Raw genomic sequence first — 15,805 nt, 5'->3', positions numbered from 1 at the left:
ATACATAACTATACATAAGTATAAAAGGGCAGAAATATTAAACATATCCTCTCCAGACTACAAACATAAGGAAAAAGGACAAGCATAAGGAAAAAGAGACAGTATGCCAAGCTAACCTAAAGAACCTAAATGAAACTTAATGACATATTAAATAAGCAGGTCAAAAAAAAAAATCTTAGAAATACTACCTAATATGAAAGAGGATAATAGCAAAAAAAAAAAAAAAAAAAAAAAAAAAAAAAAAAAAAAAGCAAATTTAGGGGCAGCAGGTACAGGTTAAAAAAAAGTCCCATAAGAAAAATTACATCTGAAAACAAAATTATGCCTTAACAAAACAGAGAAAGAGAGAATTAATGAACTGAGTATGCATTTTTTAAAAAAACTAAAGATCCAACAAGAAAAAGAATATTGTAGCGAATAGAGCACTGGAATTAGAGCTACTTACTATGTGATATTAAGAATCACTTAATCTCTTTGTTCCTAAGGTCTCTTCCAAATCTAAATCTATAATTATTTAATCAAATAAACAAGGCTAAAATGAGCATAAAAGGGGACCTCTTAAAATTAGATGACAAAATAGAGAAGATCAAAACTAAAAGCTGGTTCTTTGAAAAGAGTAGTAACATTGAAAGACTATTCACTAACCCATTTTTTAACTGAGTAAAATGAGAATGTTGTAGTAGATGATCTCTAAGGTCTTTTTTATATCTAACATTATGGGATTCAGAGATGTAACAAAAAATAAGACAAAGTTCCTGCTCTAAAGAAGTTCAAAAATTAAGTACAAAGTTGATGATTATCTGGATAATTTGATCCAAAAAATACCCCATATGAATGTGAATTACCAAAAAGAAAAAAATGTTTATTACATTCAGCTGACAAAGAAAAATGAGAGATCAGATATTTAAGCATGAGAAAAATATGTCTTGTTCAGAAATTCAAATATAAATCATGAGAATATTGTCTCATGTATGAAAAATTCTATCTATGGTTTTTGTACAATCTATTTCTCCAGAGACCCCAAGATTTATATAGGGGAGGAAAATTATCAATTTATTGTTTCACCTGCTCCTTTCATTTCTACCCCTTTCTTGGCCATATCTCCTGTCATAATCTTTCTTCTTTCCCCTTCAATCTATCCATTCACAATTCCTCTAATACTGATGAAGAAATAGTTCATATCTTATCTGGCTCAATACAAATCCTAAGTCTTTTTGAGGTGAGGATGATTGGTTTAAATGTGTTTCACACTGTCAATATAAAACAAACCTTTAGTGTATAAGATTTATAAGATTAGTGCTGAATTTTAGAACAGAGTTGATGCAGGTAAGGTAGTGCATCTAGTGAATGTTGACTTTTGAGGGGAGAATAGACCCAGAGGCAAACAAAAGAGCCAAAAAGAACAGCAAGAACTAAAACTTAGCTATCGCAAAAGTAAAACAGAAGTACTTTACTCAAAGTAATTGGAAGAAAAAGGTCAGGAACCTGAAAAGAGAGTTATGGAAGATTGGAAAAGTAAAGCAATCAATCAAAAAGTATTTATTGAGTTTCCATTATGTGGCGAACAGTCAATTCAGTATTATGGAATTGCAAAAGCAGTGTTAGACATAGACCTTGTCCACAAAATGGTGTTAAAGGTGCCAGGACAAAAGTAGACAATGTAGTGAATAAGGAGCTTAGACTAACAATAATGTTTCTTTAGGAAATTTGCAGATAGACTTGTACAATCAAAGGGACATGGAGTGGAATCATGAGGTCATAGATCTCATGTTGGAAGAGACTTCAGAACCCATCTAAAACAACACCTTCACTCCTAGTAGAGTAGGCTGAAGCCCAAGCAGGTTCAGTAACTTCCCTATAGTCACAAAGCCAAAGCCAAAATAGAAACCTAAGTTATTCAACACCATGTTAAATAATCTTTCCACTGCACCTTAAATTATATTGTAAATTATTCTATATAGTTAAGATATCACTACTACATGAGGATTTCCTTCCCAGCTGCTTAAAATCTCTTCCCTGTTGACTTCATTTTCTATTATTTTGTACATATTTCATATTTATTCATCGGTATACACACTGTCTTCCCCTTAATAAAACGTAAGTTCCCTGAGGGTGGGGGACTTTTGTTTTTGTTTTCATATGCCCATTTACTAAGCCTAATATTGTTGTTGTTCAGTCATTTTCAGACATATCCTACTTTTCATGACTCCATTTGGGGTTCTCTTGACAAAGATGCTAGAGAAGTTTGCCATTTTCTTCTCCAGGTCATTTTATAGATGCGGAAAGTGAGGTAAATAGGGTTAAGTGATTTGCCCAGGATCACACACCTAGTAAATTTCTGAAGTTGTATTTGAAATCAGGGAAATGAGTATTCCTAACTCCCAACCAGATACTTCATCTACTGCACCATCTACCTTCCCTGTTAGCATCATGTAGATAATTAATAAATGTTTTGAATTAAAATAAATAAAATTTGGCTAGTGGAGACTGGAGATTCTAAGCTTCTCAAAATTTATTTTTTTTCCTTATATTTTTCCTATAACTACCACCACACTTAATATGCAAAAGAGAAGAGCAGTTGATTAATCCATTCACTCATTTATCTAAGTATATATTTATTCTTTCCTTTGGAACTATGAGAAATACAAAGATATTAAGAAAAAAGTCTGTCTTCGAGGAACTTATACTTTAGGAGGAATTTAATTAATTGATTATAGGAGTAATCCAAACATTTCTTTTTTTGTATATGTAAATTTGGTGTGACCATCATTTCAAGATCAGAGTTTTCTTGATAGTTATTCTTTTCTGTTGACTTGGTAAATTTGGCGCTGATATACTTGGCAATTAAACTGATACTTTACATTCTACAAAGTTGTATGTGGATATGTAAATCACCAACTCACAAGACAGCATAGACCAAAACCATCGATTAGTAGTATAATGTTATCAAGTTGCAAATTCATTAATGCTACTTTATAAACCTTGGACTTTGGAGGAATTTAGAAGCATTTATGATCCTCTCTCAATCAAAGTATGTTCTCAATGTTCTTATCTCTGAAAATTCAATTTTTTCTAATTATATAAAGGTATCATTGATCAAGTAAGCATGAACATCAATACCAAGAGGCTTAATCCCTTAAATAAGCACTTCCCATGGTCTTCAGAGATTAATTGAATAGTTTAGCATTTAGTAAAGTGATATTAGCTCTAAGATAATCAGCAAGAGTTCCAAGGAAATATCCTAATCCCATCATGTCATATATTGGCTTCGTCCAGAGCAAAAATATTGAGATCATATTTTCATTTCCCTTTTTTCTTTCTACTGTTTTCTATAGGCTTGGAAATGGGTTTTAGGCCCTGTGGTCTTGTATATGTGTGAAGAGATAATTAGGTTCTGGCGATTTCAACAGAAAGTTGTCATTACTAAGGTATGTATGCAGCTTTATGTAGGAATAAAAGCCAGAGTGTAGATGAAAAATTTTTATTAGACCAAGTTTTAATTTGCCATTTTTATTGCAGAACTGTCTATAATTTAGAGGTTCATCTTGTGTTCTAATAATTGCTTGCATCCTGAGCATCTTTTAGTGTGACTAATTTTATATGAGAAGGTAGGTCTAGTGATCAGACCAGTTTACAGAATTCTGCCAATAGTTTATGAGACAGTAATAGGGACTTCACTATATTTCTTTTTACTTCAACTTTTCTGAAAAACAGTCCTGCAGTGACATTTTTGAACTGGACGTATCTGCTCCCACCTTCACCTATCTTGCCTCTTCTATCTCATACAAACACAGGAAAGAGTCGCTTGTTTTTGTTTCTTTACAAGAAGAAATGTTTATGATTCATATCCAGATACATAAAGAGTAGCTAGTCTGAGATCCAGAAAACATAAATAGATATTGAAATTTTTTCTTCTTCTTCTAGGGAAATCTTTCACACAATCACAGAACCTCAAAAATTAGAAGGAAGCCCCTCATTTAATTCAGTTCCTATTTGTATAAAACTCCTTTTTATAACATATGAGGTGGTCATTAAGTTTTTATTTGAAGGCCTCATGAAAAGAGGGAGAACCTATCTCTCTATGAGATAGTTCACTTAATTTTGGGATGATTATATTTGTTGGAATTATTTTTTTCATCATTTAAAGTCTATATTTGCCTCTGCAGCTTTCACCCATTGCTTCTTTTTCAATCCTTAGGAGACAAGGATAGGATCATGGGAAAACAGTTTTAGGATTTGAAGGGTCTTTACATATCTTTTATCTAACACACTCATTTTTTTTTTCTAATTTGCTGAGGCAATTGAGGTTGTGACTTGCCCAGGGCTATAGGATGTGTTAAGTATCTGAGGTCATATTTGAACTCAGGTCCTCCTGACTTCAGGACTGGTGCTCTATCCACTGTGTCATCTAGCTGCCCCTACATACTCATTTTTTATAGATGGAAAAACTGAGAACCGAAGATTTTAAATAAATTGTCCACTGTTAAACAGGTACTAAATATTGATGTTGTGATTTGAATTTAGGTTCTTTTGACTAAGTTTAGGATTTTTCCTATTATGATACAAATTTAATTGTGTTGCATGATGACCTTGCAAATACTTGGAAATAACTATCATGCCTCTCCCCTAAATCTATCATGCCTCTTTAAGTTAATTATCCTAATACTTTCAACTGATGACCAGAAGATTTGATCTCTAGATTCATCACTATTCTTGTTATCCTCTTTTGGATGCTTCCCAACTAACACTGTCTTCCCTAAAACGTAATACTTAAATTTGGGAACCATATTCTAGATGTAGCCTGACCAGGGCAGTCTTCAATGGGATTATTTTCTCCCTAGTCCTTAATGAAGCCTTTTTCAGATGCTAAATAATTGTGCTGCTCACTTAAAACTCCAGTCCTCCAATTTATATTTTTGAAAACTGATTTGTTGAATCTATGTATTACTCTATGTTTATTCTTATTAGATTTAATGTCTATAGATTAGATCAAGTAATCCAGCAGGTGAATTAATTTGTGTATTCAGCTGAAAAAAATCTTGATGTCACATTGCCCTGAAACTTTAAGCCAGAACCAGTCACTATGCCCACACAGACGTTTGACTTTAAGGGAATGTCTACAGTGAATATGGAAGTTATTTTTCTTTAGAGTTTGAGGGAAATACAATGTTAGATTAAGGAGTATGAGAAGAGTTATAGATTATTGATAGGTGTGATTTATTTAGTAAAATTAAGTAACTAAAAAACCAATAATTAAAAGTAAAACCTAAATATGAAAAAAAATTTTATATGTAATTATGAATATTAGGTACTTGTTAAAGCTATATAATAAAGAGTTCTATTTTTTATCAAAGATATATATTTGAGTAGAAAATCTTGTTAGTCTATAATTTCTTTGACTTAGTTAAGCACACTCCTGGGAAAGTATCAAAATGTAGGTCAAGCAGTCATTGCCTGGGTACTGCTGCTCCCCAGATAAGAGTTACCTATATTACACATGTTGTCCCATACTTAGAAAAAAAAAAAGTAGCTTTGTATTTTTCTTTCTTTCTTTTTTTTTTTTTTAAACATAAACCTTAAAGATGATGGTGAATGCCAAAGCAAGTTAAAAGAGCCTCAGAGGTACTTTCACAGACCATTTCATTCTTCCTTTCCTGTAATTAAATTTGAATGAAAATGCAAATCACTATCTTGTTATGATTTAGGTGATAACTCATCCCTCTGAAGTCCTGGAACTTCATATGAAAAAGCGTGATTTTAAAATGGAGCCTGGACAATACATCTTTTTGCAATGCCCTTCCATTTCCCGGTTGGAATGGCATCCTTTCACTCTCACCTCAGCCCCTGAAGAAGACTATTTTAGTGTACATATACGTGTTGCAGGTGATTGGACAGAAGCTTTGTTTAAGGCTTTTGGAGCAGAAGAAACATCATTTAAGGAACCGTGGATGCTTCCAAGGTTAGGATCAAATTTCATTTTAATGTATATTTATATGCATTATAAAATATTATCTTCATCAAAAGAGTAGACAGTAATGCTTCTCTCCAAGGTTATGAGGGTAAGGCTGTATCTCATACATTTTCTTTCTTTCTTTCTTTCACTTTGAGAATCTATGTATCAGGAGCAGCTGAGTGGTGTAGTGGATAGGGCACCAGCCCTGAAGTCAGGAGGACCTGAATTCAAATTTGGCCTCAGACATTTAATGCTTCCTAACTCTGTGACCCTGGGCAAGTCACTTAACCCCAATTGCCTCAACAAAACAAAAAAAGAAAGAAAGGAAGGAAGGAAGGAAGAAAGAAAGAAAGAAAGAAAGAAAGAAAGAAAGAAAGAAAGAAAGAAAGAAAGAAAGAAGAAAGAAAGAAAGAAAGAAATGAAGGAAAAGAAAGAAAGAAAGAAAGAAAGAAAGAAAGAAAGAAAGAAAGAAAGAAAGAAAGAAAGAAGAAAGAAAGAAAAGAAAGAAAGAAAGAAAGAAAGAAAGAAAGAAATGAAGGAAGGAAGGAAGGAAGGAAGGAAGGAAGGAAGGAAGGAAGGAGGAAGGAAGGAAGGAAGGAAGGAAGGAAGGAAGGAAGGAAGGAAGGAAGGAAGGAAGGAAGGAAGGAAGAGAGAATCTGTGTACCAGAGTACTTTAGAAAATCCTATACAGCACTGAGGAAATTTATCCAGTAATATAGAAAAAAAATTCAAGTAAAACAAATACTAAGTCATAATTGATTAAGAAAGACAGAATTTGTAGTACCTGAGCCCTAGAAGCATCACATGTGTGAATTGTATCCATTCTGTGAAAAGTAAAGAAATATAGAACAACAAAATATCAGTTGAAAGCTCTTAAACTATCTAGAAATATTTTAACAAGTATCCCTTAATTATAATCAACTCATGACCATCCAGGTTTTATTCGAAAAACTTTAAGTTCTTGAGAGCAGATGCTATTTCATTTTAACCTTTCTATTTTTTGAATATTAAAGTACATGGTATGTAATTAACACATCCTTGTTGATTGACTGATTGATTGACTTGAAGATTCCTAGTAAGGGGGAATGTATAATATGCTTATAAAATACTACAGCAAATCATATTTGTATCACTAACTCCACCTATTGATCCTGGTTCTTCTCTTTGAGACTGAGAAGAACAACCTTTAAGAATAGAATTTATTTTACAAAAGAGGTCTCTGTATAAATTATTCTTCCTCAGAAACATTTCATAAACAACATGTTAAATATAGAGAAATTAAAACATCATTATCATGGGATATGTTTGGCCCAGACATTGTGATAGAGGTAAGATACAGTGATTTCCCTGAGAACAGACTTTGTAATGTATTTCCAAGAAAATCCAAATGAATGTTTTCTATTACACTTGAATGACATACAATATACCTGCTCAGTTTGTATACACTAAATCTTCTGATTAAACAAGTGAGAAAGGAAGGGAATTGCATTCCAAAAGGGCAATATAGGTCTTCCAACTCACCTTAGTTCTTCTGCTTTTCATTTGCCCAGCTTAAGATAAAAGGGACTTATTTCTCTAACCCTGATTCCATGGACACAACTTCCAATGACTACAAAGCAAGGCCATCACATAGGAAAGACAGGAGGTGCCAAAATAAGTCAATATCTGTCCTTTCGCCAATTGAATCTGCCCATAACGACAGCCTCATTGTCACTACAAGGAAGCAGCCCCATACATCTTCAAGTCAAGTTTCAACTCCCCAAATAGAACAATCTTAAACCCATAGCATTTGTTTTTTGTGGAGTTTTTCTTTCCTTTTTGGACTAGGCTTGCTATTTCACTAGTCTAGGAAGTTCTTAGTAATGAACTTCTTTGGCTGATCACAGAGCTATGCTTCTTAATGATATGTTAAGTAAATCTTTAAATGGGGAATCAACTCAAAAAATCATCCTTGAAACCACATTTTCTGATTAAATTGCATTTTACTTTGTGCATTTAGACTGGCAGTGGATGGACCATTTGGAGCTGCTATTACAGATATTTTTCACTATCAAGTCAGTGTGTGCATTGCTGCAGGAATAGGAGTTACTCCCTTTGCCTCAGTTTTGAAATCTATATACCATAGATGTTGTGGTCCACATACAGAGCTGAAGCTGACCAAGGTATGGAAAAATTATTCGTGTACATCTTCCCAGGGCAAAATGTTCAGCCTTCTTATATTATCTGCAGATTCTTGGGGAGGATTTTAATTAACTACAAGGGATAAACTCAAGGATCCTTAACTACACTTATGTTCTTAAAAATCTCCATTCAGTATTATATTTATGAGAAGGGTTATGTCTAATCTTGTTAAAGATGACAAGACATAAATTTTATTGCTCCACTGCCATTATAGAACATGTAATTGCTCATCTTGGTAAAATATGGACATGGGACAATTGACCGAGTGACGAGACAGTAGTTATATCCAAGAGACAACATTTTTTTTTTTGCCAGGTTTGGTTTAAAAATATTGTTGCAATATTGTTATAATATCTTCCATTTGTAAATCATGGAAAATATCTAGAGACAATAAGGGCTTAAGCTTTTCATCTTCCTCATTTCCAACCACCTCCTCTTCCCCTCTTTCCTATATCTCTTAATAGTCTCACTACTCTTCCAATCACCCAGACTCAAAGTCTCAAGTTTGTCTGATTCTGTTCTCTGCCTTTACACTATCAATTGCTTAAGTCCTCTTGATGTTCCTGTGAAATGTTGCTCCTCTCTGACTCCTTTTTTACTTCCTCACTGCTATGGTCTTATTACTCTCACTAGAGAAGTATTAGAAGCAGTCTTCTACCTGATCTCTTACCAGTAGTCAAAAGTAACTTCTTGCACCCTCTGACTTCTGCTACTACTATACCAAAAGATATGAATACATTATAAGAAGCTAAAAACTTTGAAGTTCCACCCCATCATTTCAAAAATTAGTTCTTTTGAAAAATTAACAAAATTTCAGACTTAATATAATGCAGGAATTACCAGAAATATAAATGAGATAAGCCAAAGTAAGTCTATGCAACAATGAAAGTCAAATGTGTCTTAGTTAAGTCTTCAGGAGATATTTATGGCATACAAAGGTTAAATTCCATCAATACCTCGCATGAACTAATGATTATTGTTATATAACAGAAGGTAAATTCTAGGTTTGTCTATTACTTATTCCTTACCTACCCTATCCCATCTCACCCAATCCCCAACACACATGCATAGATATACTACTCTAGGCCAAACCTTCTTAAACTGCAAGTCGTAACTCTACATGGGATCATGTAACTGAATGTGGTGGTCACAAAAAATTGGCAACACTAATAGATATAAAATATTCCACCAAGATTTAGTTGTTTATATAAAAATAAACAAACACATCCATCTCAGTAGCAAATTGCTTTTATCTTTAATAAATGATCAAATTATATAGATAGATAGATATGTATACCAAAGAATTATTTTAAAATAAATTGCTCTATGATTTATTATCAATAAAATGATTTACATATCTATATGACCAGAGTTGCATAAAAATTTCTCCCATGAAAAGGGGTTGCAAATGGAAAAAGTTTAAGAAGCCCTGCTCTAGACTAACTTGGTTAACAATGATTTTTGAGTTAGTCATCACATCTAGATGGAACTAAATGAGCTTGACTATTAGGAAGTAGAAAGAAGGGTTAATCTATGAAAGAATCCAGCCCTGTGTATTCCCTAACTACCTCTGTCCATAGATTTTTTACTTTTAGAGCATCTCGGACTGGATTGGCAGTCAAATCCTACAGACTTCTAAGAATAAAGTATTTAAATGCATAAAATATACACAAGATTAGAAAGGAAACTATTTACATTGGAAAACAGCTATCAAAATGTACTTTTTTAAATAATCAAGTCCATGGTCTTTTGGTGTATCTCTAGTTCCTTCTCAGTAATTAAATTTAATTCTAATCAAAAAGAAGTCCAATGTAGCCCCAAGAAAGCTACAATGAGCAGTTAGTTTCAGGGAGTAAAAAAGATATTTTACTCAGGCCTTAGGCTCAGATGTACATTGACTAGTTTGTTTTTGTTTTTTTTTTTCCTAGTTACAATCCCTTTTCATGTGAGAAATTTTTATGTGACCCTGAATATAGAGATATATAAGCTAGGTGTACAAATCAAATATTTACTAATATTAAATCATAATTTTGTGACCCACACATTCAGTTATGAGATCCCATATGGGATCATGAACCACAGTTTAAGATGCTAGGGTCTATATATAACTTTAGGGAAATCATTGAGCTTTTTAAAATCTCAGCGTTGGGTTGTTTTTTAATTTAATTTAATTTTAAAGAGTCCTTTCAGCAATTAAATATTATAAATGATGAAATCATTCTGATGATCTCAAACCAAATAAAAATCATTATGATAGCTTCAAACCAAATGAAAATGAAATCATTATCCAGCGACAGAAGACACCATCCTATTTATTCACCTCCCTAATTCCTCTTTCATATAAGATAGCCTATGGATTCAGTTATTACATATCAAAAATGGCGATTTGTAAAGCACCAGAATAAGTATTACAGAAATGTAAAGTCTTATTATGCTATTTTACAAAATTTGACTTCTCTTTCCCTGAAAACGTCAGATTTTTATCTTGTTTTTCAGAGCTCAACAAAAAATACATACAACAGTGAATTGCAGATTGATAAAATAAAAAAAAGTTTGTAGCCATTAAAGATGAATGAATGAACAAATGTAAAAATACTTAAGTGCTTACTATGTGCCAAACCTATCTTGATGATCTAATATTTTGGGGCTTTTTCATCTCCCAAAAGACTTATTGTCAAATAAAATTTAAGAATAAAGTAGCATGACAATATGGCATCATTTGATGCCAGGGTAATGATGCAGTGCCACAATCATTTCTAATTCTATTTCACTTACATTCTGCCAACAATTTACTTAACAAATACATAGTCATCACAAATTTTTTTTCTTTCTCAGAAATTTAAAAAATAAAATAAAATTCTGAACTTTCCCTTAACTGCCCAGAATGCTAAATTTCAGAAGGGGATAAAGATGTTGAAAAGTACTAAGGACAACCTAATGAGTTTCTGTTGATATATTCAAATGGTGTAATGAGAACAGAATTTGAACCAATAGGTGGAAGATAAAGTAATGTAAATTGTTCTTCAACATGAGAAAATTTCTATATCAACTAGAGTCTTCTCAAAAGGGAATGGGCTATCTTCAGAAAATCAAAGAATTTCCCAATTGAAAGAAATATCCGAGTCCATAAAGATTAACTCACATTCCCAAAAGAAACTCCCATTAAAACATACTCAGTGCTTAAGGATCTAACTTTTGTTTGAAGATTTCCCCCCTAAAAAGGGAAGAGCAACACCTTCCAAAGTAACTGATTCCATTTTTATAAACCTTTAAATATTGGGAAATGTTTCTTGATATCAAACCTATATTTTCATTTTTGTTATTTTAACCCAGTCCTTCCAAGTTTATCTTCTAAGGCTTAATAGAATGTCTCTTCCAGATGGCAACATTTATAGCCATCTATCATGTTCCTTCTAAGTTTTTCCCCCTTCTCCTAAGGCTCATGGGAAGTGATTTCAAGGCCTTTCATCATCCTGGTTACCATGTTCAGTTAAGCAATGTCCTTGAATTATAGTACCCAGAACTTAACAATATATTCCAGATGTGCTCTGACCAGGGGCAGCTGACAGGAACACCTTATTTCTAGAAGCTATACTTCTTTCCATGATTTCTAAAATTACATTAGCTTTGACACGTGGTGAGGACACTGCATCACACTGTTGCCTTATTTTGAGTTTTACAGTGAGAGACATGACCTATAATTGAAAATGGTCAATAAAAAGTATAGGGTACTAAAGAAGAAGGGCATTCCTTCTTTGGACAGGAGGTGAAAATAGATAATATCTTAAAATTTTTTTCAATAGTGTTTTATTTTTTCCAAATGTATGTAAAGATAGCTTTTAACATTCATTTTGGTAAGATTTTGTGTTCCAAATTTTCCTTCCTTCCTCCCCAATTTAGCAAAGAACTTGATATAGTTTGAATGTGCACAATTTTTAAAAACATTTTTAAACATATGCAAAAAAAGGAAAAATGAGAAAAAAATAAACAAAAAAGGAGTAGAGAAAGAAAGCTGTGAAAACATAGTGCTTTGATCCATGAACAGTCTCCATAGTTCAATCTCTGAATACAGATGGCATTTTCCATTCCAAGTCTATTGGAATCACCTTGAGTCACTATATTGTTGAAAAGAGCCAAATCCATCGCAGTTGATCATCACATAATTTTGTTACTGTGTAAAATGTTTTTTTTGGTCCTGCCTACTTCACTAAGCATCATGTAAGCTGTTGGAGTTCCACTCTAGTGAATACCGAGAATATGAATCTGAATTGAATATCCATGAGGCCAGATGAAAAGATTTGCTTTGCAATTTTCATTTATTAATCTTGAGAGCCAGAGTTTATAAAATCTTTAGGTTGTGTTCCATTAACACCAGCTACTTTCAAGTGACACTATATACATTTCAGGGTTAATGTATAGACCATACTTTGATATTTAAGTTTGACTATCAATAACTAGCAATAACAAGGTATCTATCATAACAGGGTTGTAAATAACAGTAATCATTAATAACACGTATTTGTCAAAATAGAGTTGTAAATAGCAGTAATTATCAATAACAAGGTATTCTCAAAACAGAGTTGTAAATAGCATAGTTGTGCTGCTTTGATTCTGTCACATGCATTCTCCATCAAAATTATCCTGAATTTATCTTAATTATGATTTTCATTCATTGTTAAGAAAGGTGGTGAACCAATGCTTTGAATTGTTTGCCCCCTACAATAAGCTTTTCTAGGCTTTTCTGAATTCAACCTGCTCATCATGTCTTCCATTGTAATAATATATATTTTTTCCTTTTCAATATAATATTGTATTACATTTATATACCTTAACTTATTCAGCCATTCCCCAATTATTGGATATCCACTCATTTTTTAATTCTTTGTCACCAGAAAAAGAGAGACTCCAAACATTTCTGCACATGTGGGTGCTGGTTTATGATCTCTTTGGATTACAGACTAAGTAGGAACACTGCTGGATCAAAGAGTATGTGCAGTTGAATAACCCTTTGGGCACAGTTCCAAATTGCTGTCCACAATGATTGGATCAATTCACAACTCCACCAACAATACCTCAGTGTCCCAATTTTCCCATATCTTCTTTTTCTATATTTTCTATCATCTAAAGCACCTGAGAGGTATGAAGTGGTATCTCAGAGTTGTCTTGATTTGCATTTCTCTCTGATCAATGGTGATTTAAAACATTTTTTTCATATGACTAGAAATGGCCATAATTTCTTCATCTGAAAATTGTCTATTCATATCCTTTGACCCCTTATCAATTAGAGAATGGTGTGTATATTTATAAATTTGAGTCAGTTCTCTATATATTTTAGATATGAGGCCTTTATCAGAAACACTAGCTATAAAAATATTTTCCATGGTTTCTGCTCCCCTTCTAATCTTGGCTGCATTTGTTTTGTTTGTGCAAAACCTTTCCAGCTTCGTGTAATCAAAATTATCCATTTTTCATTTCAAAATATTCTCTACCTCTTCTTTTGCCATAAATTCCTCCCTTCTCCACAGATCTGACAGTTACACTATCCCTTGCTCTCCTGATTTGCTTATAGTATCAGCTTTTCTGTCTAAAACATGATTTCATTTTGACCTTATCTTGCTATAGGGTGTTTGATGTTGGGCAGTGCCTAACTTCTGCCATACTCTTTTCCAATTGTCCCAGGTATTTTTGTCAAATAATGAATTCTTATCCCAGAAGCTGGAGTCTTTTGGCTTATCAAAAACGAGATTACTGTGGTCATTGACTATTGGGTCTTATATACCCAACTTATTCCACTGACCCACTAATCTATTAATTAGTCAGTATCAAATAATTTTGATAACCACCACTTTATAATATAGTTTTAGGTCTGGTACAGTTAGATTATCTTCTTTTACAAATTAGATGACTTTTAAGTCTTCCATTCCATCTCTAAGAAGCTCTAGTGAAAAATGTATTGAGTTTTAAGAGCAAAAACTAGTAGTTTGAGTAGTAATTGTGCCACTTACTAACTGTAAAATGGCTTGCCATTTTATTTCTCTATGATCCTGTATTACTTCATCTATAAAATGAAGACTTTGGACTAGATTCTCACTTTGTTCCCTTCTATTTCCAAAATTCTTTTGTTGAACTTTAGTGAAATTATTTATGAAAGAAAATCCCTTAAAAAGTTTCAAGACTCTCTTTTTCTCATCAAATTCTTATTCCTTAGATCAGTTTTAAGACATCCATCTACATGTAAAGGTCCTCAGGATACTGGAACAGCAATAAATCTGACTTTGCTGACAGGGATAAAAAGGCCCCAGAAAACTACTGTGATGCAAAATTGATACATATATTAAAGACACTGTAAGGACAGAATTTTTAGAACTGAAAAGAGAGGAGAATAATATTTCCTTCATTTGCAGGGCTCAAAGGAAATTTGATGTGAGCTAGGAGAGAATGACAGAGAATGACGATGGAAATATTAGAGCAATGAGAAAGGAATACTAGAACTGGAGGATTGCAGATTACTAGAATCTTGTGTTAGAACTAAAAGGAAGTTTAGAAATCCTTCTAACAATTTTACATTTATCTAATCATCTAGTCATTTTATATTTTGCTAAGGGATATCAGCATTTGTCCTTTAAACAATTAAACTAAGAAGAAAATATTTAATTCAATTCAATTCAACAAATATTTATTAAATCCATGTTTTGTACCAGGCATTGTGCTAGCAATTGGGAATATTTTTCAATCATGTCTGACTTTTTTGGGATCCTATTTGAATTTTCCTTGACAAAGATACTGGAATGGTTTGACCTTTTCTTCTCCAGCTCATTTTACATATGAGGAAACTGAGGCAAACAGGGTTAAGTCACTTGCTCAGAATCATACATCTGGTAAATGTCAAAACCAAACCTGTCTGAGGACAGATTTGAACTCACAAAAATCAGTCTTTTTGATCCCAGGCCTGGCACTTATCCACTCATTGTTGCACCTGACTCTAAATGGGAATACAAAGACAAGAAGAAAATAGTCCCTGCCTTCAAAAAGCTTTTGATTTATTTGGGGAAGACAATATGTACATTGATATTATATGCTGATTTGCCAAACTTAACAAAATAAATGCAAATTATTTGCAGGTAGGAGGGAGCCACTAACAAAGACTAGGGAACAGGAAAAGCACTTTCTAAAAAAGAGCACTTGAACTGTGTCTTTTCTGGAGGTAGGATAAATTTTGCCCAAGGACACACACTGAGAAATCATCAAGCTGGGATTTGAATCCATGTGTTTTAACACTGTCCAGGATTCATTCTTTGTGAGGTAGAGATTTCTATTATTACCAAAAATCAATGAAAACCTAGTTTGGGTTGCCCAGTAGGTGAAAAATTACACACGTAATCTGCTTTATCACAATCTAAAATATTTGGGAAAGTTTGTGAAGTTTCCCCACTTCCTTTTAGGCAACTTTGTGTTTGTTTGAATACAGCTATCATTAGTCTTACATAACTAATATTTGTCAGGGCCTCCCACATGCTTTTGCAATATAAATACTATTCCTTCTCCTTAGCTGTCAGCATCTGTATAATTTTAAAAGTTCAGCATAGCAAAAGCAGTACATATTTATCTAACAGCTTCTTCACAATTATAGATCTGGGCTATGGTTTTCAGTTTGTTCCCTTCTGTAATGAG

At 33.0% G+C, this 15,805-nt stretch overlaps 1 protein-coding gene across 1 annotated transcript in view; it reads left to right on the top strand.

The window, feature by feature from the left end:
- Positions 1–15,805, top strand: part of NOX3 (NADPH oxidase 3) — a 109,146-nt gene that overhangs the window by 38,312 nt on the left and 55,029 nt on the right. Inside the window, exons 5-7 of the mRNA XM_051997994.1 lie at positions 3,336–3,428; positions 5,706–5,959; positions 7,953–8,115. Of these exons, the coding sequence (XP_051853954.1) occupies positions 3,336–3,428; positions 5,706–5,959; positions 7,953–8,115 (510 nt within the window). The remainder of the gene's footprint in view (positions 1–3,335; positions 3,429–5,705; positions 5,960–7,952; positions 8,116–15,805) is intronic.

This window comes from Antechinus flavipes, chromosome 4 (genome assembly GCF_016432865.1).
Source record: "Antechinus flavipes isolate AdamAnt ecotype Samford, QLD, Australia chromosome 4, AdamAnt_v2, whole genome shotgun sequence".
Classification (NCBI taxonomy): Eukaryota; Metazoa; Chordata; class Mammalia; order Dasyuromorphia; family Dasyuridae; genus Antechinus; species Antechinus flavipes.
This window is presented reverse-complemented; position numbering and strand designations above follow the sequence as displayed.